We start from the raw sequence: 22,203 nt of genomic DNA on the forward strand, positions 1-22,203 counted from the left end.
CACTAAAAACAAGTTATCTGGTCATTTATCTCGTTGCCGTTTGTGGGATCTTGCTGTGCACAAATTGGCTGCTGCATTTCCTACATTACAACAATGACTACACTTCAAAAAGTACTTCATTGGCTGTAAATCGCTTTGGGACGTCCCGAGGTTTTGAAAGGCGCTATATAAATGCAAGTTTTTCTTTAATTAGTGAGCAATAGCTTTTCTGTTCTCCATTATTGACACCTAATTAATTGTTTTTAATTTGCAGCTGAATACAATTTTCTTCATCATTACTGTGTGGAAGTTGATTGATAAATTTTCAATGCTCAGTACCGACGTGCCGCACTTTAAGAAAGTGAGGTAAAGCTAATTTTTTAATTTAATCTACTTTCATTCTTTAGCCTTTCTCTTTCTACCTCAGTGAAAAAAACTATCATTGAATGAATGGTGAATGATGACCATGAAGCTGTCCCGTTCACCCATCATCCTTTGTGCTCGCTGACCTACATCGGCTCCCGGCCCGGCAACGCCTCGATTTTAACATTCTCATCCTTGTTTCCAAATCCCTCTCTGGCCTCGCCCCCTCCCTATCTCTGTAACCTCCTCCAACCCTACAACCCTCCGAGATCTCTGCGCTCCTCCAATTCTGGCCTCTTGCGCATCCCCGATTTTCATCGCTCCACCATTGGCGGCCGTGCCTTCAGCTGCCTAGGCCCCAAGCTCTGGAATTCCCTCCCTAAACCTCTCCACCTCTTTCTCCTCCTTTAAGACGCTCCTTAAAATCTACCTTTTTGACCAAGCTTTTGGTCACCTGTCCGAATATCTCCTTTTATGGCTCGGTGTCAAATATTGTTTGACAAAGTTCCTGTGAAGCACATTTTACTACGTTAAAGGTGCTATATAAATGCAAGTTATTGTTGCTGTTCGGGAAGGAAACCTGCCGTCCTTACCCGGTCTGTCCTATATGTGACTCCAGTCCCACACCAACGTGGCTGACTCTTAATTACCTTCTAAAGTGGCCTAGTAAGCCACTCAATTGTACAGGGCAACTAGAGATGGGCAATAAATGCCGGGCTTGCCAGCGACGCCCACATCCCGAGATAAAAAAAATCCACTGTCCCTTCATTTCAAAACCTTTCAGTTGGTTCTCCTAATAGCCTTGCAGGTAAAACCAAGTTACTGGGACAACCAGACCAGAAGACCTTGGGTTTGAGTCAGTTCAGCCAAGGCAGCAGATCGAGTGCTACAAATCTTCCTGTGAGGGGAGAAAAATAATCTTGGGTTTCCATTCCTGGTTCTTCTCCAATGCCCCTGCTGGGAAAACTTGTGTGTGGACATTAGGTATGGACAGGATTGGTTTTGGCTGCGTGTCTCCCCTTCAGTCAAAAAGCCCGCTGACTATAGTTATCTCAGCTCATTTAGAGGAGGCAATGGAGGGCCAACAGGGCCTGTGACATTGCCCTCCACCATGAGTCAGTGCCTTCAGGAGACGAGGGGCCAAAGGAGAAGAAATGTTGGAAAATAATATCCATGAGAAACCCATTTGTTCTATGGCTCTATGATAGAACCTGTTTCTACATTCGTTCTAATCTACCTGATACCTGATTTTGAGAAACAAAAAGTAACTGCTTCTGTGTGTAAGATTCGGAACTTAGGAATAGGAGTAGGCCATTCAGCCACTCGGGCCTGCTCCGCCGTTCAATTAGATCATGTATCTGTCCCTCAACTCCATTTTCCTGCCTTTGCTTGATATCCCTTGATACCCCTACCTAACAAAAATTTATCAATCTCAGTTTTAAAAGCTCCAATTTTACCCCAGCATCCACTGCCTTTCGGGGAAAGAGTTCCAGATTTCCACTACCATTTGTGTGAAAAAGTGATTGCCCCCCTAAATGGCCTAGCTCTAATTTTAAGATTATGTCGCCTCGTTCTTAATTCCCCCCAACCAGAGGAAATAATTTCTCCTATCGAATCCTTTTAACGTTTTAAGCAACTCAATCAGATCACCCCTCGATCTTGTATACTCAAGGGACTAGAAGTCAAGTTTAAGACAAGTTAACCTGTCCGCATAATTTAACCCTCGAAGCCTCCGGCATTATTCTGATGCCATTTTTGATCACTGATCTCCATTTTTAATAACTTTTGCTAATTTTTTTTTCATTCTCTCCTGACGATTCTTATTGGGTTACAGTTGACCCGAGTGAGGCAGAGAGTGTTGGAAGACGAGTCCAAGTGCGGAGATTACCCTTCGGGCCTAGTCCTGTCCTCACTCAATGTCCAAACACGGTAGCGGGGAGATCCCTAGTGGATATTTGCCCTCCCCAGCTTTGGGGCGATGAATGCAGCTCACTCTTTAATCTCGGAGAGCTGTGCCGGAGCGAGAGAGGAGAAACAATTTGCAACGACTCGCAAATATTTTTAACAGTACAATTCCTTTCCGCAGATCATTCACCTGTACCGCGATTGCTCAGCTCATTCTCTTGGGTTGCACTTGGATCTTTGGTACGTTGTATTTCACAGAGGAAACTATCGTGATGTCTTACATATTCACCGCAATCAACAGCTTCCAGGGGTTTTTCATCTTCATCCTGCACTGCCTCCTAAACAAGCAGGTAAGGATTCATTAAAAGACATCCATAAGTAAAACCAAACCGAATTCTTCCTCCTATAAGAACATAAGAAATAGGAGCAGGAGTAGGCCATACGGCCCCTCGAGCCTGCTCTGCCATTCACTAAGATCATGGCTGATCTTCGACCTCAACTCCACTTTCCCACCTTATCACCATATCCCTTGATTCCCTTAGATTCCAAAAATCTATCTATCTCAGCCTTGAAGATACTCAACGACTCAGCATCCACAGCCCGCTGGGATAGAGAATTCCAAAGATTCACAACCCTCTGAGTGAAGAAATTCCTCCTCATCTCAGTCCTAAATGGCCGACCCCTTATCCTGAGACTACGCCCCCTAGTTCTAGACTCTCCAGTCATGGGAAACAGCATCTCAGCATCTACCCTCATCAGCCCTCTAAGAATTTTAAACGGTTCAATGAGATCACCTCTCATTCTTGTAAACTCCAGAGAAAATAGGCCCATTCTACTCAATATCTCCTCATAGGACAACCCTCTTATCCCAGGAATCAATCTAGTGAACCTTCATTGCACCCCCTCTAAGGCAGGTATATCCTTCCTTAGGTAAGGAGACCAAAACTGTACACAGTACTCTAGATATGGTCTCACCAGAGCCCAGATAATTGCAGCAAGACCTCCTTACTCTTATACTCCAACCCCCTTGCAATAAAGGCCAACATAACATTTGCCTACCTAATTGCTTGCTATACCTAAATTTCGGTGTTCCTTTTGTCTGTGTGTGTGAACTTCAGCGGTGGTTTTGTGATGCTGTACTCCCGGCAGGGAGCACGCTGGGGGAGAGCTTGAGTCAGAGACAGGGCTACAACCACTGTAGCCCCAATTCTCCAACCCACACTGCCCGAGGGCGTGACTCCCCTCTGGGAGGGAAGGATGGTGGAGTTATTCCTTCCGTGCTTATCAAGGTAAGGGATGTTGGGGCCGGGAATGGGACACTTTCCCATTGAGGGCACCAAGTGTCTGGAACAGCATATTTAGATGCAGAATGAAACTTCAGCATAAAGCTGTCAGCTATGACGTTTGATTGGCACCCCATCCACCACCTTAAATATTCACTCCCTTCATCACTGGCGCACTGTGGCTGCAGTGTGCACCATCTACAGGATGCACTACAGCAACTCGCCAAGGCTTCTTCGACAGCACCTCCTAAACCCATGACGTTTTCCACCTAGAAGGACAAAGGCAGCAGGCACATGGGAACAACACCACCTACACGTTCCCCTCCAAGTCACACACCATCCCGACTCGGAAATATATCGCCATTCCTTCATCGTCGCTGGGTCAAAATCCTGGAACTCCCTTCCTAACAGCACTGTGGGAGAACCTTCACCACACGGACTGCAACGGTTCAAGAAGGTGGCTCACCACCACCTTCTCAAGGGCAATTAGGGATGGGCAATAAATGCTGGCCTTGCCTGCGACGCCCACATCCCATGAACGAATAAAAAAAATATGACTCAATGGTAGCAGTCTTGCCTCTGAGTCAGAAGGTTGTGAGTTCAAGTATCATTCCAATGACTTGAGAACAAAATCTTGGTTGATATTCCAGTGCAGTACTGAAGGGGTGCTGCACTGTTAGAGGTACCGTCTTTTGGATGAGACGTTAAACCGAGGACCCGTCTGCGCTCTTGGTTGGACGTAAAAGACCCCAGGGTGCTATTTTGATGAAGAGCAGTGGAGTTCCCCCCAATGTCCTGGTCAATATTCATCCCTCAACCAACATCACTAAAAAACAGATTATTTGGTCAATATCACTTGCTGTTTGTGGGATCTTGCTGTGCGCAATTTGATTGCTGCGTTTCCCATAATACAACAGTGACTACACTTCAAAAGCACCTCATTGGCTGTAAAGCGCTTTGGAATATCCGCTATAGAAATGGACACCTTTCTTTCCAACAATGTCTCTGAGTCCCAAGCTCAGAGCAGCGCCCCCTATGCACGAGTGCAGCATATTTCTTCTTTCCTCAGACACTGCCATCATCAAGCCCTTCTTAAAAAGTTGCCCTCCAAGCCCTCCATCCTCTCTAATTACCCCATCTCTAAGGTGCTAGAATGTGCCATTGCCACCCACCACCATGCCTACTAATCCCTATTGGAATCCTTTCGGTCCAGTCCACCACATTGAGACCTCCCAAGTCAAAGCCTGCAGCAAAATTCCATTCCTCCTTGACCTTCAATATTTTCAATCACACCATCCCCCTCCAACACCTCTCCTCCAGGGCACTACCCTGGCATGCTTCAATTCCCACTCGTGCCAAAGCAGTCGGCACATCTCCTACAATGGTTTCTCCTCATGTCGCTCTTGCTGGTGTCCAGTACCACAAGCGGGGGTAAGTCCTTCTGGTACCTAGCCCCCGATGGGCCCGTTATTCACGTGTGCGCGTGAACCTGGACGGTGCGTTGGTTATTCAACCATGGAAGACGTCACAGCTTATGTCGTGCCTCAGTGGGTGGCGCTCTCGCCTCTGAGTCAGAAGGTCGTGGGTTCAAGTCCCACTCCAGAGACTTGAGCACATAATCCAGGCTGACACTTCAGTGCAGTACTGAGGGAGTGCTGCACTGTCGGTAGGTACTGTCTTTTGGATGAGATGTTAAACCAAGGCCCTGTCTACCTTCTCAGGTGGATGTAAAAGGTCCAAGGGCACTATTTTGAAGAAGAGCGGGGGAGCTCTCCCCGGTGTCCTGCCCAATATTTATCCCTCAACCAACATCACTAAATCTGGTCATTATCACATTGCTGTTTGTGGAACAGTGACTACACTCCAAAAGTACTTCATTGGCTGTAAAGCACTTTGGGACATCCTGAGGTTGTGAAAGGCGCTATAGAAATGCCTCAACTCTCCCTCATCCCCCCCACTGATAGTACGATCTCTTGCCCGGTATGATTGCAAGTGGCCATCCTTCATGTCTAAGTCTAGGCTGGACGTTCATCAAGTTCACATCCTGTCCTCGCCCGATGCCCACACACTTGCAGTGTCCAGCAGGAGCCATTGGGTGGCGATCAGGAGCTGGAGCCCTGTTTGCTTTTTAACCCGGCGACACTGAGGCCAAATGTGGCCCAGCCCCTCCGGGAGAATTTTCTGGTTCTGACCCAACACAAGCAGCCAGCAGGGGACGGGAGAACACTGGGGGTGTGGGGCTGGGAGCTGAATGCTCCTTTCACCAGGAGACAAACAGGCATCGATTGGAACTTTACTGCAGCAGGCTTGCCCGAAAAGGGAGCGGCTGCAGTGGAATTAGGCTCATTTAGTACTGGCACTTGGAACGTCCCTTTATGTTCTGACAGGTACGTAATGAGTTTATGAACACGTTACGGAAGATCTCCAGAAGAACGACAGGAGACACCGGCCAAGGGACTTCTTGGAAGGTAAGGGTCAAGGGTCAATAACATTGGAGTCAGTGAGAGGGGGAGAGGGCGGGGCAGTGTGTTGGGAGGGAGGGGCAGTGTGTTGGGAGGGAGGGGCTGTGTGTTGGGAGGGAGGGGCAGTGTGTTGGGAGGGAGGGGCAGTGTGTTGGGAGGGAGGGGCAGTGTGTTGGGAGGGAGGGGCTGTGTGTTGGGAGGGAGGGGCAGTGTGTTGGGAGGGAGGGGCTTTGTGTTGGGAGGGAGGGTCAGTGTGTTTGAAGGGAGGGGCAGTGTGTTGGGAGGGAGGGGCAGTGCGTTGGGAGGGAGGGGCAGTGTGTTGGGAGGGAGGGGCTGGGTTTTGGGAGGGAGGGGCTGTGTGTTGGGAGGGAGGGGCTGTGCGTTGGGAGGGAGGGGCAGTGCGTTGGGAGGGAGGGGCAGTGCGTTGGGAGGGAGGGGCAGTGCGTTGGGAGGGAGGGGCTGGGTTTTGGGAGGGAGGGGCTGTGTGTTGGGAGGGAGGGGCAGTGCGTTGGGAGGGAGGGGCTGGGTTTTGGGAGGGAGGGGCTGTGTGTTGGGAGGGAGGGGCTGTGTGTTGGGAGGGAGGGGCTGTGTTTTGGGAGGGAGGGTCAGTGTGTTTGGAGGAAGGGGCAGTGTGTTGGGAGGGAGGGGCAGTGTTTTGGGAGGGAGGGTCAGTGTGTCTGGAGGAAGGGGCAGTTACTGGCTGAAATCTCATCTTGCGTTGGTCACTTGAAGGGGATCGCTGCAAAAATGGTCATTTCTCCACTTCAGTTTCTCTCTCGCTCCCCTTCTGTTGATGAGGAGACACTGCCGGGAACCAATGAACACGAATAAACCAGAACCCAGTATAATTAGCACAATGTGCAAACGGATTTATATACACTGGTGAAACCCCCCCCTGCGGAATTGCTCCTGGTCAGTCAGAGGTAATAATGGGCAGAATTATTCTCTGCGAATCCCGGCCGGGATCAGGTGGGATAACATTGGAGAATGCTCTGGCGATCCCTAACTCTGTCTCACCGCTCGACCTGCATCTCTCTCCCCCTCCTTGCTGGGGGCACTACTGGCCCTTCCTTCCCTGCCCACCCTGTGCAGATGGCGGCGACAAGGGGGTGAGGCCCAGGTTTTCCAGTTGATTTGCTTCTCGGCTTCGGGAAGGAAACCTGCCGTCCATTCCCGGCTTGGGCCTGTTTCTGACTCCAGTCCCACACCAATGTGGTTGACTCTTAACTGCCCTCTGTTGGGGTCTAGTGAGACACTCAGTTGTACTAAAGGAATGGGCAGCAAATGCCAGCTTTACCAGCGATGCCCACCTCCCGAGAATGAACAAAAACAAAAGCGATCCCACATCTCACCACGATGGCCGAAGCAACTTTGTTGACGCAACGCAAAAGCAAATTGATTTAAAGATGATCTATTGATTATTGGCACCAAGCAAACGGGATCCATAATATGATCGACTAAGCACGGGAAGTGACCTCACTGCCTTATGGTGAACTGTAGGAGTGCAGAGGATTGAAAGGTTATCGAGGACACTAGCAATCTTATCACTGATATATATGCATGTCTGTTTGATTTCAGGGATGGCAAAGCCTGTAAGAAATACACATGGCAAGATCGAAAGCAAAGAGCAATACAGTTCAGAGACTGAGCTGCTCTCAGTCATTTCGCTTTTCTCTTGCGTTGGGAGCTTTTACAATCTCACTGGACATATGTAACGCGCAATGAGGTGGGGTTTTATCTGAGTCTGTCTCCTTTCCTCCCCCATTGCTCCGTCTGTGCCGTGACTGATGGCTGACTCTTTTCTTCCATTCACTCAGGCCCCTCCCCTCTTCCCTTCAATGGCCGTCTCCACCCATCAGCTGATCCTATCCACCCCTTCACTGACCATCCCGCTCAACAGGGGTCATTGTGATTTTGGGCGATAGGGGAAAACGGACGCTATCAGATCACCGGCCCGTTGGACATCTCCCCTCAAATATTCCTTTCTGTTGCCTACAATGGAATGGAAAATCAGGAGAGATGTATGATGTAACACTATCACCAGAAGTTAAAGTTACCCCCAGCGATCTTCAATTTCCTTCAGACTAATAATCCAGAAATCCCACCAGGGCATTTTGAGAATTTGAATTCAGTTCCAAAACAAAAAAATCTGGACATAGGAACATAGGAACAGGGGTAGGCCATTCAGTCCCTCGTGCCTGCTCCGCCATTTGATAAGATCATGGCTGATCTGTGATCTAACTCCATATACCTGCCTTTGGCCCATATCCCTTAATACCTTTGGTTGCCAAAAAGCTATCTATCTCAGATTTAAATTTAGCAATTGAGCTAGTATCAATTGCCGTTTGCGGAAGAGAGTTCCAAACTTCGACAACCCTTTGTGTGTAGAAATGTTTTCTAATCTCACTCCTGAAAAGTCTGGCTCTAATTTTTAGACTGTGCCCCCTACTCCTAGAATCCCCAACCAGCGGAAATAGTTTCTCTCTATCCACCCTATCCGTTCCCCTTAATATCTTATAAACTTCGATCAGATCACCCCTTAACCTTCGAAACTCGAGAGAATACAACCCCAAGAAAAGCTGGCACCAGTAAAAGTGACCATGATGCTGTTGGATTGTGGTAGAAGCCCAACTGGTTCACTAATGCCCTTTAGGGAAGGAAACCTGCCGTCCTGGGCCTATACCTGACTCCAATCCCACACCAACGTGGTCGACTCGTAACTTCTCCCCGAAATGGCCGAGCAAATCCCTCAGTTATAACTAACTGCTACCACTGGTTCAAGAAGAAGGCCCACCACCGCCTTCTCAGGTCAACTAGGGATGGGCAATAAATGCCGGCCTTGTCAGCGATGCCCACATCCCAAGATTTTATTTTAGAAATGATGCGACACTCTCAGCCTTCGACAATCTTGCCTGTTTCTTTACTACGTGTGTTTTATTTATTTTTTGATGGTTTACATGTTTCTGCAGACTTTGGGTGACAAAATACATGGGGACTGATACAACCGGGGGGTTTTACAGGCTGCATTGCCAGAGCTCGTGAGCCACATTTGGCTTCCTGATCGTAGTTTGGACAGCTGTGCTGCAGGCAACGCAGCCCACAACGGCAGTGCAAGGAGCGACAGGTCTCCCAGGATATTGGGGCCTAGTTGAGTTCGATCTCTCTGAGCTCATGAGATCCCGGCCTCAACCCACTGCCCCTCCCTCTCCCCCCCCAACCCCGCTCCTCAAACCATTACTGGCAAGGCCTGGTGTCAACATAGGACTGTTTTCCCTTTGACAATACAAGTTAACACGAAAAAAAAATCCAAATATCTCCAGGCCTGAACTGAAGCTAAGTTTTGAGCTCATTCTTATCGCACAGTTAGGGTTGCCAACCCTCCAGGATTGCTCTGGAGTCTCCAAGAAATGAGGAAGAGCTTCTTCACACAAAGGGTAATGGAAATGTGGAATTCTCTCCCCCAAAAGGTTTTGGATGCTTGGGGACGATTGGAGCTTTTAAGACCGAAATCGAGAGATTTCTTTGTTGGATAAAGGCATCAAGGGACACGTAGCGAAGACGGGGAGTCCTGATCAGCCATGATCTAATGGATGGTGGAACAGGCTCGTGGGGCTGAATGGCCTCCCCCTGTTCCTAATGTTCTTATAAAGGGCATCACAGCAGAGCCAGATCCTGTCCATACCCAATGCCCACACACAAGTTCAGCAGGAATCACTGATGGTAGTCATTCAGAAGCTAGCCTGATTTAACTCCTTGCTACCTCAAGGATAGCGAGGCCCATTGTAGTGATCAACAAACACGCATCACGATAAATGGAGTTGAGGTGCAGATCAGCCATGATCTAATTGAATGGCAGAGCAGGCCCGTGGAGGCTGAATGCCCTCCTCCTTTTCCTATGTTTCACTACTTGGTGACTGTATTTAATAAAATAGGCTGTAGAAATATATTACCTGTGGTCAATTGATGAACATATGTTTTTTTTATACGAGATGGCAACGGAGTTTTTTATATAGAATTACGTAGAATGTACAGCATAGAAACAGGCCATTCGGCCCAACAGGTCCATGCCGGTGTTTATGCTCCACACGAGCCTCCTCCCACCCTACTTCATCTCACCCTATCAGCATATCCTTCTATTCCTTTCTCCCTCATCTGCTTATCCAGCTTCCCCTTAACCGTATCCGTGCTATTCGCCTCGACTGCTCCATGTGGTAGCGAGTTCCACATTCCAATCACTCTCTGGGTAAAGAAGTTTCTCCTGAATTCCTCGTTGGATTTATTGGTGACTACCTTATATTTACGGCCCCTAGTTTTGGACTCCCCGACAAGTAGAAGCAAGGGACCCCCCACCTTGCTCACACAGAGCTACCTAGTGGCCAGAGTCTGCAAATTCGTCATGACAGTTGACATGACAAAATTGAATGGGAAATGTTGACATAGCAATTTAGAATGGTAAACCGTGACGAAAAGTTGTGACAATGGAAAGTAATGTTTGTGGACAGAAAATGCACGATTATTATGACAACTGGTTATTAATGGTATAAAGATGTACATGAATCTTTCAATAATGTAGTTATATTTGTAAGTTTTGTTTCTCAATAGTTAATGGGTTAACTTCTCAGGTTAAACATATTAATGATTTGAATATTAATATTTCATTGTGTACTCTTGCTTTAATTTTTAAGGATAGTGTGGTCTTGGATATTTATATTGCATTATTACTTTTTTGAACTGATATTGAGGCCTTTCAGGGTCATGTTTGTGACTTGTGTAAATAATTGTCATTTAACATAATTGCGCCTGTTATTCTCTTGCTTGCTTTGAGGTTTAGTGGCGTTTAAAATAAAAACTGATCTTTACTGATTTTCTTCAAATTTACCCTAGTTTTTTGGGCTCTACGTTTTTCTACCCTGATTTGCTCCTGGTAAAAATCAAAACTGGAAACATTCGAACAAACCCGTTTTTTTAAGCCGGTAATAAAAGTCCTTTCTGTTTTGGTGTCCAAAAGCGGGTGAGAGTCATTGCCATCTAGTGGCTGCACAAGTAATAGCAGATTGTATTCTGGGGATAAAGTTTGACTGGGAGCTGGGTGGGTGACAAGTGCAATAATAAAAAGTACTTGTTCTTAAAGAGCGGCTGCCTTGCGTGTCTGATTTGAAGTAGCCCATGGAATTAACATTGAGATATCACAGCTTTGCATGAATAGATAGCTCCCTCTACACTGTCCCATCAAACACTCCCAGAGCAGGTACAGCACGGGTTAGATACAGAGTAAAGCTCCCTCTACACTGTCCCATCAAACACTCCCAAGGCAGGTACAGCATGGGTTAGATACAGAGTAAAGCTCCCTCTACACTGTCCCATCAAACACTCCCAAGGCAGGTACAGCACGGGTTAGATACAGAGTAAAGCTCCCTCTACACTGTCCCATCAAACACTCCCAAGGCAGGTACAGCATGGGTTAGATACAGAGTAAGGCTCCCTCTACACTGTCCCATCAAACACTCCCAGAGCAGATACAGCACGGGTTAGATACAGAGTAAAGCTCCCTCTACACTGTCCCATCAAACACTCCCAGAGCAGATACAGCACGGGTTAGATACAGAGTAAAGCTCCCTCTACACTGTCCCATCAAACACTCCCAGAGCAGATACAGCACGGGTTAGATACAGAGTAAAGCTCCCTCTACACTGTCCCATCAAACACTCCCAGAGCAGATACAGCACGGGTTAGATACAGAGTAAAGCTCCCTCTACACTGTCCCATCAAACACTCCCAGAGCAGATACAGCACGGGTTAGATACAGAGTAAAGCTCCCTCTACACTGTCCCATCAAACACTCCCAGGGCAGGTACAGCATGGGTTAGATACAGAGTAAAGCTCCCTCTACACTGTCCCATCAAGCACTCCCTGCCCCCCCACCCCCTCCAATTGGCCCAATTATAGTAGGCCCGGGGCCTCTTCGGTCCTGTTGCCAGTGAAACCGCTCGGAGAGCGCACAGAGCATGCTCCAACCGGTTCTATCTTAAAATGACGGCCGGGGTCCCCTGTACTCCACGGTACCCCGAGTTGCAGACTAAAATGGAGCCTACCAACCGAAACAGGCAGGTGCTTCGGACGCCCGATGGTAGACCGCCCCCTCCCCCGCCTCTGAAAGTGGCAGCGGGCCGATCGGCGGATGTTCACGGGGAAGGGGGTGGGGGGTTTAAATCTACCAACCCCACTTCGAGGCTGTTGCTGCCCCGTCTCTGCTCTCCCCCGGTCCCGGCGAGTTTAAAATGGACCCCTTTTATTCAGTACGGGCGCGTGAGACGCTCGTACGAGAAATGCACCGCCTGCGAACGTCACCCTGGAATAAAGGAGGAGGGATCGAGCCAAGGACCTGCTCTTTCTTTTATCCGAAAGGAAACTGGTGAGAAGATGAGGCAGCAGCGTTCAGCGACGAGAGATACAAGAGGATGCAAATCGCAGCAGTTAAAAATAAAATACATTCGTCACTGAAAATGAACAACAAACGTTCCTTAATCCAAACTTCCCTCAGCTCATTGCTCTCCGCGCTACAGCTTCCCCTCCGACGTGCAATCCTCAAGCGGCCAAACGCAGGGGGGGCAGCCCCGTTCCCCTTCCCGCCTCCCCCAACCCTATTTGCAGGATCGTGTTACCCTCTCGCCCCCGGGTTTAGCCTAACCCGCCTGAACGGAGGCTTGTTGGGGTCAGATGCCCCGTCTCAAACAAACCCGCTCGCTCAGACTGTAAAATGGGTATCTAACCCAAACCCGCCCCCTGCCCATCGGGAGGCGTTCGGTTAAAATTGTTTCTAAGGCCCAGTACCAGTTCATAAACATATACAAACGTCGTGATATAAATATATAAACAGGAGTCAGTAATCTGTGTGTGTTTTTTTTATAAATAGCATTACACTTTCAAAAAAGTTTTACATTTCTACATGAGAGCGTATTGTAACAAAATACAAGCAGTCCCACCATCAATACCTTGGCAGAATGTTCCTTTTTTGGTCTTTATTGCGATGGACAAACTGTATCTGTGTAAGCTCCAGCAGACTCCTGGCAAACTGCGGGCCTAGGGCACAGTTGCATTCCTCAATGGCTAAAGAGTTGGGTTGGCTGTGTTTTTTTTAATTCGTTCTCGGGGCGTGGGCATCGCTGGCAAGGCCAGCATTTATTGCCCATCCCTAGTTGCCCCTTGAGAAGGTGGTGACGGGCCTGTTTCTTGAACCGCTGCAGTCCTGTGTGGTGAAGGTGCTCCCACAAAGACCATACCCCATTAGGTCGGGAGTCCCAGGATCTTAACCCAACGACGATGAAGGAACGGCCGATATATGTCCAAGTCGGGATGGTGTGCGACTCGGAGGGGAACCTGGGGGTGGTGGTGTTCCCATGCACCTGCTGCCCTTGTCCTTCGAGGTGGTGGAGGTCATGGGTTTGGGAGGTGCTGTCAAAGTGTTGGGCATTCTTCTGCTGTGGAATTTTTATACCAGTCCTGGTTCAGACCATCCCAGTCAGACCAGGTTGGACTCTGGCTTGTTGCCAGGTTCCTGGGCTAGGTACTGGCACTCTTCTGCTGGCACTGACCATTCAGTGCCGTTGCTGCACCAAACACATCATCAACATAAAGGAATGGACTCTCTGCCTCCGATGGTGGCCCAGGGCCAATCAGAAGCTGTCATTGTCAATGGGAAATGCAGGCTTCCTTCTTATTGGCTCGCCAATGGACCAATAATGATTGACTGGTAGAGAAAAATGGGGTGTGGTCTTTGTAGGCCACAGGTGTCCCCTTGTCACTTTGTTCTGCCTCCAACCAATGTCAAGAAAAGAGGCAAAAGTTCACGCTAGACTTGCCTTCTCTGCCGTTCTAATTCACCTCAACCCTTAAGGGGACAGCAGTCACCACTGTCACCTCAAGGCTCGATTGTTAGGAACGTAGGAACAGGAAGAGGCCATTCAGCCCCTCGAGCCTGCTCGGCCAGTCTTTTAGATCATGGCTGATCCGTACCTCAACTCATCCACTCTCCTCACACTTCTGTTCTCCGCCCCACCCCCACCCGACAAGCTCCAACTCATTCCACACAAAGACCAGCCCTGTCCTCACCGACCCTCGCTGGCTCCCTCACCCCCAGTGCTTCAACTTTAAGATCCTCCTTTTCCAATTCCTCGCCCTAATCTTCCCTAACCGTCCATCCCAGCACGCCTCGCCTGCCCTTCCAGTGCTGATCTACCGTTCAGAGGAAATAATTAATCGTCTGGCTCGAGTAGATGTGTGATAAGACCATTGGTAGCCCTTCCGTGCCCTAGCGACCTGTGATATTTTTCATGCTTTGCTTTGGATCTGTACAAAGAAAGGTGGAGAGTTTCTTAATAAATGGGGCTGAAGTCGGGTTATTGTTGGTGCAGTTCTTTCTCCTGGACCCCTATATCCACACCATCTTCTACTCTAACTCCATGCCTCACCGCTATAGATCTTCCTCCCTCAGTCATACAATCTAAAACCCAAGTTTCATGACACCGAACCACCATTTGATGAATTGTGACCCTTTCTCTCCAACCCTTGGTGTTGACCTGCACTCTGAGTCTCGGCCTTTCACTTGGGTGTTCTGTTTTCTCTGAAACATCACACTCAGCTAAACCTAGAATTTCTTTCTTGCCACTTTCTCCCCTCCACCTCTCCCGAAGGTGCTGTCTCCGGGTGGGGTTATGATCATCAGGGCATCAGTCGTTCCCCGTTCAATACCTCGTCCAAGTTGCCTTTCTTCCAAGTGCGAGCTTGGGCAATAGGCGGTCATCAGACTCCTGCGAGTGCGGAAGGGCCATGCCTGAACATCCAAGAGACACGCACACTTAACAGAGGGAGCAGTGACTTTGCAAGTCCTCCTGCTTCATTGGCAACCAAAACAGCCAGTCAGAAGAGCGTCTCACTCCCCTGGACCTGCTGTTACTCCCAAGGGATTGGGATGGACTTGCATTGGAAGCAGTTGAGTTCTCTGTACATTCTGTGAACCCCTCCTTTTCATCAACTGGCTGTGCTGCTATTTCAGTGACTTATAGGTTAAGCTAAACTGCATTGAGGTCGTTGAACCCAGTACAGCTATGGACTGCAGAATCACAATTGGCCCTCCCGCATTATTGCATATAAACTGAGTTCACTATAATGTTGTAACATATATATATATACATATATATACACACACACATATCTGCCTTACATACACACACGCAGACACACTAAACGATCTGTCAGCTTACACTGCAGTTGGCTTGATCCAATAATATAACTTTCAACGTGATTAGGTTCAGCCTCTGCATCACCTCAATGTAACACAGCACTCAGTGCCAGTTGGGTAAAGGGAGTGGGGAGGAGGAGGGGAGGTGGGTAGCACATTTTGTATCAGGGAATAGTTCCATCCCTGCACCATGAGGAGAGGCTATGACTTTCCAGTCTCCAGTGCCATTCAGCCATGTTGGTTTCCCATCCATCCGGTGCGTTGCTAACGGTGACGATGGCCAAGACTCTCAGGGTGACACCGAGGTGACTGCTGGTTGTCCCTCAAGTTCTGCACTAACTGTCCCCATCGCACAATCCAACCTACATACACTTCAGTGCTGATACTGGAGTCTTGGTTAGCAGGTTGTCTGCCCAATTTTGGATTGGACAGCCCATATTTCGAATGATCAGTCTGGACAAATTCTAGGAAGTAAATCAAACACCAAAAAAACTCTGTTAACAAAAAACAAAACTACATTTTCTTTTCCCGCTCACACCAATACCTCATGGTGAACGGGTACAAATTATTAAGGTTTTTGGTGAATTTTCAACAGCAGCAAAATCAATCCACAGAACTTAAGATGCCACCTCATCCTCGTACCCTGACCAGCCCCTGTCTGGTTCAGGATTTAACAACCGGTGGAAGGGCAGGGTTGGTACTGACCCCCTTTATTCACCCTTCACCAGTCTCCCGTCTTCCAGACGGAATTCCAAAGCACTTGAGATGTGGCACAACAAATGGAACGGGGAAACAGGAGAGAAGCGGGTAACAGTTATCTTATTTAGAAGTGAGGGAGGTAACCAGTGGGGAATGGAGAACTTTCTATTTCAGATGCTTGCATCAAGCATGGGTCAGATACCGCCCATCGCTCTGCAAAGTTCCCCTTCGCTCTGTCCCAACAACACATCTGATGCCAGCCCCCAAAGAAGCAGTGAGTGGGACAATCGTCCTGAGGCCAATGTGGCTATTAGAGACTAGATGGAGACTGCCCAGACTCATTTCATATGGGAGCCCTAATCCAGCAGAAGACCATCAGCTTGGACTGGATATGAACCTAGGACCTTGAGGTGAAAGGGCACCATCTAATCGGCTGTACCATCTAGTACCCATACTGTAGTTATTGTGTGTTATTGTACGAGTTCATGCTACAGACACGCTCATTAGAAGCAGTGAGCTAGATATCGCTCGAGTGGATTAGGACATTCCAACTTTGGTGGCGAAATGCTTTGCTTTTTCTCTTTCTTCTGAAGCTCGTTCTGCATTTACACAGAGAGACGGCAGAAAGAACGGGCGGCAGGAATGGAGCAAAGTCCCGGCGGAGAGGCCGGTGGCAGTCCCAAGCAGAGTGAGTCAGTGCGAAGCCGTCTCTCTCTCTCTCTCTCTCTCTCGCAATTGCACAAATTCAAGCAGTTCTCCAGGCAGCCCTGCATTGGCGCTGTGTTTTAACTCACATTCCGGTCTCGTGCGTGCTTTTCAGTCCCTGAAGGAAAGCGGAAAAATAAAGGACATCAGTTGTCTGAAATGGTTAACAATTTTTATCAAAATAGCGCCTTGGGGTCTTTTATGCCTGCCTGTGAGGGCAGATGAGGTCTTGGTTTAACATCTCATCTGAAAGACAGCACAGGCACTCCCCCAGGGGTGTTAGCCTAGATTACATGCACAGATGTTTGGAGTGGGATTTGAATCCACAACCTTCTGCATCAGAGGCGAACACACTACCCACTGGACCACAGCCGACATGGGCGACAGGCTAAGAGCCAATAGATTGAGGAGTGCTGCCTGGTTAAAGTAATGCTCCGCTGGCCATGGGCAGCCTTCTCTCTGACTGGATCTGATCACGTACGTACCTGGGTGGAAGTGGTTGAAAACTCTGAATACTTTGATGCTTTCTTCATTTGACAAACACCCACTAATAACTTGGCATATTCGTCCCTCACCTGTAAGACAAGGAAAATATGGAGTTTGTATGGCTTTATCTACACCACTGGCACTGATCATACTGCTGGGGCTATCCGGAGCCCCGAGTATCTCTGGAGCCTCCAGTTACGTCCTGCCTGGGTAAGGGATGATGACTGAGATGGGATCTTGGCTGCTTTCCTTGTTCTGCTAAACCACAAGGCAAGGGATAATTATTAGGAGGAAGGGTCATCCCAGCTTCTAGACAGCGAGTGAAAGGGCCACACTAACGGTGCAGTGGTCACACGGACCAAGAAGGTTCCAGCTCCAATCTCTGTTCTGGATCGAGATGGCAGATCCTACAATTGTACTTAATATCCATGGGATGGTGAGGGTTAAAATGAGCCAGAGTATTTATCCCTCACCGGTATCTGAGATATGCAGGTATATGGATATTGTGGTCGGCTATGATGCCCGCTATTGTGGAATAGCCTACCGACTGGTGACACCTCCCAACATAGGCACATCATTCTTCATGTCTGCGTGCGCATAGCCCGCCGTAGGCTCAGACATGAAGAACGGTCACTTGGGCATGGTTTGGGAGGCTGCATGAGAAAAGGAGAGAACGTTGCAGAGGTGGGTAGACTCCCGTTGGCTGGCAGTCCAATTCCAAGCTCCATTTAAAAGAATATTGGGGCTGATTTTCCTCTCTAGGCTTCTGCTGAGCACCAGGTGGGTGGAGCATACCCGAGGTGCACTTGCACTGCACCTGTGAGGGAAGGGGCGGACCCAGTTTTTCTGGCCCGGGCTATTTGCTTGGCCTGGACATTCCCTTGATGCAGACCCTTCCTACAGTAGGGTCTTGTGGTGGGATACGAGGGGCAGGGTGAGGATGGGAGTGACTGCAGCTCCGAGGCCTGAAGATTGCTGTGGGGCAGGGTGGGAGGGAAAATACTACATAATGCTTTCGGCAAACGTGTGGTTCCGATCTGCAGGGTGCTTCCAGGCCCCCCAATGTGAGGAGGCTCTTAGCACAAAGCTCCCACCAGTAGGTATTATGGGCACCCCTAGGTGTAGCCAGGGGAGGCAGGGCCTTCTCCTGCCTCATCAACATGCTGACACTGGTCTTTCTCCCACTACAAGCCCAGCAATGTCCATTATGGGATGTCCTAAGCCAACATCAGGCAGGGCCCGAGACCTGACAGAACAAGTCTCCATCCCCCTTTCTCCTTCACTGTTCCTGGGAGTGGAGCATTCAATGAATGCAAAGGATGTCACCCCACTTTGTTCTGTGGTTTGTCATTTTAGGAAGGTAACAAGGCCAATGGAGCAACTCATCCTCCCAATGGGTTCAGACTTTTTTTTATTCATTCATGGGATGTGGGCATCACTGGCAAGGCCAGCATTTATTGCCCATCCCTAATTTCCCTTGAAGAAAGTGGGGATGAGCCACTAGGCCATTTCAGAGGGTGATTAAGAATCAACCACATTGCTGTGGGTCTGGAGTCACATATCGGCCAGACCAGGTAAGGACGGCAGGTTTCCTTCCCTAAAGGGCATTAGTGAACCAGATGGGTTTTTAATGCCAATCCAGTAGTTTCATGGCTAGTTTTTTATTTATTTAATTGAATTGTAAATTCCCCAGCTGCCTGTGGCAGGATTTGAACTCATGACTCTGGATTACTAGTCCAGTAACATAACCACTATGCTACCGTACCCAATAATAATACTCTTACCTGCTTGTTAAAGAGACAGTGCAGGATGAAGATGTACGCCCCCTGCAGGCTATTGATGACAGTGAAGATATAGGACATGACAATGGTTTCCTTCCGTAAGTGCAACATGCCAAATATCCACGTACATCCCAGGAGGCAGAGCTGGGCGATGGCAGTGAAGGTAAAAGCCCTGAGAAAAAGACAGGAGGCATGGCATGAGGGCACTGAATTGAAAATCTGCCGGTAGGGTTCTAGCTGTTTGGCGAGCCCCACTCCCACTGCAGCTCACACATTGACAACACAGTAAAAGCTCCCCCGGTGCTTCTGGGATCTTATTCAGTGGAAGGTTTTTTTTCTTTATTATTCATCGCCGCTGGGTCAAAATCCTGGAACTCCCGGCCATAACAGCACTGTGGGAGCACCTTCGCCACACTGACTGCAGTGGCTCAAGAAGAAGGCCCACCACCAACTTCTCAAGGGGCAACTAGGGATGGGCAATAAATGCCGGCCTTGCCAGTGATACCCACATCCCGAGAACGAACTAAAAAAAAAACAGAGTTATCTTTACTTTCCCCAACCCAAAACTGAGGAATTTTGTGGTCCATTTCAAACTGTAAAATGCAAGGTGGATGATTCCTTGTAACACCAGGGTCATAAGCCAGACCTCCAAAATATCATTGGATACCATTACATATGATCATACGAATTAAGAGCAGGAGTAGGCCATTCGGCCCCTCGAGCCTGCTCTGCCATTTGATAAGATCATGGCTGATCTGATTGTGACCTCAACCCTACTTTCTCGTCTACCTACTATAACCTTTGACCCCCCTTGTTAATCAGGAATCTGTCGAACTCTGCCTTAAAAATATTCAATGCCCCTGCCTCCACCGCTCTCTGGGGAAGGGAGTTCCACAGACTCACGACCCTCTGAGAGAAAAAATTTCTCCTCATCTCCGTCTTAAATGGGAGACCCCTTATTTTTAAACTGTGGCCCCTAGTTCTAGACTCTCCCACAAGGGGAAACATCCTCTCAGCATCTACCCCTTCAAGTCCCCTCAGGATCTTATAAGTTTCAATAAGATCACCTCTCATTCTTTAAACTCCAGTGTATACAGGCCCAACTTGTCCAACCTTTCCTCATAAGAAAACCCCCTCATCCCAGGAATCAGTCGAGTGAAACTTCTCTGAACCGTCTCCAAAGCAATTATGTCCTTTCTTAAATAAGGAGACAAAAACTGCGCACAATATTCTAGATGTGGTCTCACCAATGCCCTGTACAACTGCAGCAAAACATCTCTACTTTTATATTCCATTTCCCTTGCAATAAATGACAACATTCCATTTGCCTTCCTAATCACTTGCTGTACCTGCATACTAACTTTTTGTGATTTGTGTACTGGGACACCCAGATCCCTCTGTACCTCAGAGTTCTGCAATCTCTCTCCATTTAAATAATGTACTGCTTTTCTATTCCTCCTGCCAAAGTTGACAAGTTCACATTTTCCCACATTATACTCCATCTGCCAATATTTTGCCCACTAACTCAACCTATCTATATCCCTATGGGAGAATTAAGAATGATTGGCCGTTTCACACGTCCAACCTACAGCCCTGGGGTCACGTATTCTCCCCGAACTCTGGCAATCGAACCCAGGCCAGCTCAGTCCCATTTTGTACTTATATCTTAGTTGCCGGTTTGCCTCGTTTGAGTTTGGTGGGGCCTGAAGTTTTGGAAAGGGCTGTTCTTAGCACTGTTCTCTCCTTGATGGATAAATCCTAAATCAGAACGGCAAGATCTGTTAGTATGAGCAACTTGATCCATATATATACATAGGAATTAATGGGAACAGGAATTGAACCATTAAGCGAGGTCCCCTGAGGTATGGATCTATATAAAGACAAAAATCTGGATGTAAGGTGCCATTCCATCTGTTAGATCTCCTCACCTGATTTTCTTCAACTGGTCCATATCAGGATTAAGGCTTGAAAACTTATCGACTAGCTTCCACACAGTAATAATAAAGAAACCCCCATTGACCTGCCAGAGAAAGATAGAATATTTTGAGATAGATAATGGTTTATTTTAACATGTTACTTTGTCTGTCAAAACTTTTGTGGGCTTGCACCTCTCATTGGAAAATGGCTACACCTAGCCCTTAGTTTGCTCTATTTGAAGATCTTATCAAAGGTTTAATGAGATATTGCCGTCATGCAGAACATTTACATTAAATGTAGTGTAGTGGATTAGCAACCCAGAGGTGATGAGTTCAAATCCCACGATAGCACATTGTGAGAGTTGAAATCAAAGCAGCCCGCTTGATTAGCACCCCATCCACCACCCTAAACATTCACTCCCTTCACTACCGGCGCACTGTGGCTGCAGTGTGTACCATCCACAGGATGCACTGCAGCAACTCGCCAAGGCTTCTTCGACAGCACCTCCCAAACCCGCGACCTCTACCACCTAGAAGGACAAGAGCAGCAGGCACATGGGAACAACACCACCTGCGCGTTCCCCTCCAAGTCACACACCATCCCGGCTTGGAAATATATCGGCCGTTCCTTCATCGTCGCTGGGTCAAAATCCTGGAGCTCCCTACCTAACAGCACTGTGAGAGAACCGTCACCACACGGACTGCAGCGGTTCAAGAAGGCGGCTCACCACCACCTTCTCAAGGGGCAATTAGGGATGGGCAATAAATGCCGGCCTCGCCAGCGACGCCCACATCCCATGAACAAATTTTTAAAAGTTGATAATTTATGGGCTTGCACCAGAGGAAAGGAATGGCCGTAAAAAACAACTAGTTCACTCATGCCCTTCAGGGAACCTACACATGATCCAGTTCTAGGTGGTTGATTCTTAAAACCTATAGTTGCTTCCTCTGGGTTATTAGGGATGGACAGTGATTTTGGCCTTACCAATGTTGGCTCCATCCTGTGATTCAATCCCTGCCCGGGTCACTAAGTGTCGAATATGGGCACGGAGAGGATCAAGTTTGGTTGCAACTTCTTTGCATATGGTTAAGGTGGCTGAGGGTTGCCAGCACAATGAAACTGCTAGCAGCAAGATCACAAGTTAATTATGGGTGAGGATGGCTATTCGGCCCATTTTAATCCATCCAGAGAGGCCCTAATGTCTCCCCACCCCCCCCCCCCCATTGTAATATCCATTTGTTTCTTACTTCAAAGAGTGGAGGGGATTGGAGGAGGAGAAAGAGTTTTATTAAACCTTTTCTCACTTGAGTACAGACACATATAACAAACCCTGTTGAAACGCCCAACTCCTTATTTATACTAAATAACACCAAAACCAATGACTT

The 22,203-nt window shown here is 48.1% G+C and overlaps 2 protein-coding genes across 4 annotated transcripts in view; one reads left to right on the forward strand and one right to left on the reverse strand.

Annotated features, from left to right (window-relative positions):
- Positions 1 to 9,403, forward strand: part of LOC137304250 (adhesion G protein-coupled receptor E5-like) — a 59,429-nt gene extending 50,026 nt beyond the window's left edge. The window contains exons 12-15 of the mRNA XM_067972804.1: positions 254 to 345; positions 2,429 to 2,597; positions 5,918 to 5,998; positions 9,356 to 9,403. Of these exons, the coding sequence (XP_067828905.1) occupies positions 254 to 345; positions 2,429 to 2,597; positions 5,918 to 5,998; positions 9,356 to 9,403 (390 nt within the window). The remainder of the gene's footprint in view (positions 1 to 253; positions 346 to 2,428; positions 2,598 to 5,917; positions 5,999 to 9,355) is intronic.
- A 3,476-nt stretch (positions 9,404 to 12,879) lies between these two features.
- LOC137304515 (adhesion G protein-coupled receptor E2-like) overlaps positions 12,880 to 22,203 on the reverse strand; it is a 55,415-nt gene continuing 46,091 nt past the window's right edge. For all 3 annotated transcript variants that reach the window (XM_067973152.1, XM_067973151.1, XM_067973150.1), the window contains 4 exons: positions 20,830 to 20,921; positions 18,905 to 19,073; positions 17,120 to 17,209; positions 12,880 to 16,752 (listed from right to left, as the gene is read on the reverse strand). In XM_067973152.1, the coding sequence (XP_067829253.1) occupies positions 16,720 to 16,752; positions 17,120 to 17,209; positions 18,905 to 19,073; positions 20,830 to 20,921 (384 nt within the window). In that variant the 3' untranslated portion in view covers positions 12,880 to 16,719. The remainder of the gene's footprint in view (positions 16,753 to 17,119; positions 17,210 to 18,904; positions 19,074 to 20,829; positions 20,922 to 22,203) is intronic.

Source organism: Heptranchias perlo, chromosome 37 (genome assembly GCF_035084215.1).
Source record: "Heptranchias perlo isolate sHepPer1 chromosome 37, sHepPer1.hap1, whole genome shotgun sequence".
NCBI classification, from domain to species: domain Eukaryota; kingdom Metazoa; phylum Chordata; class Chondrichthyes; order Hexanchiformes; family Hexanchidae; genus Heptranchias; species Heptranchias perlo.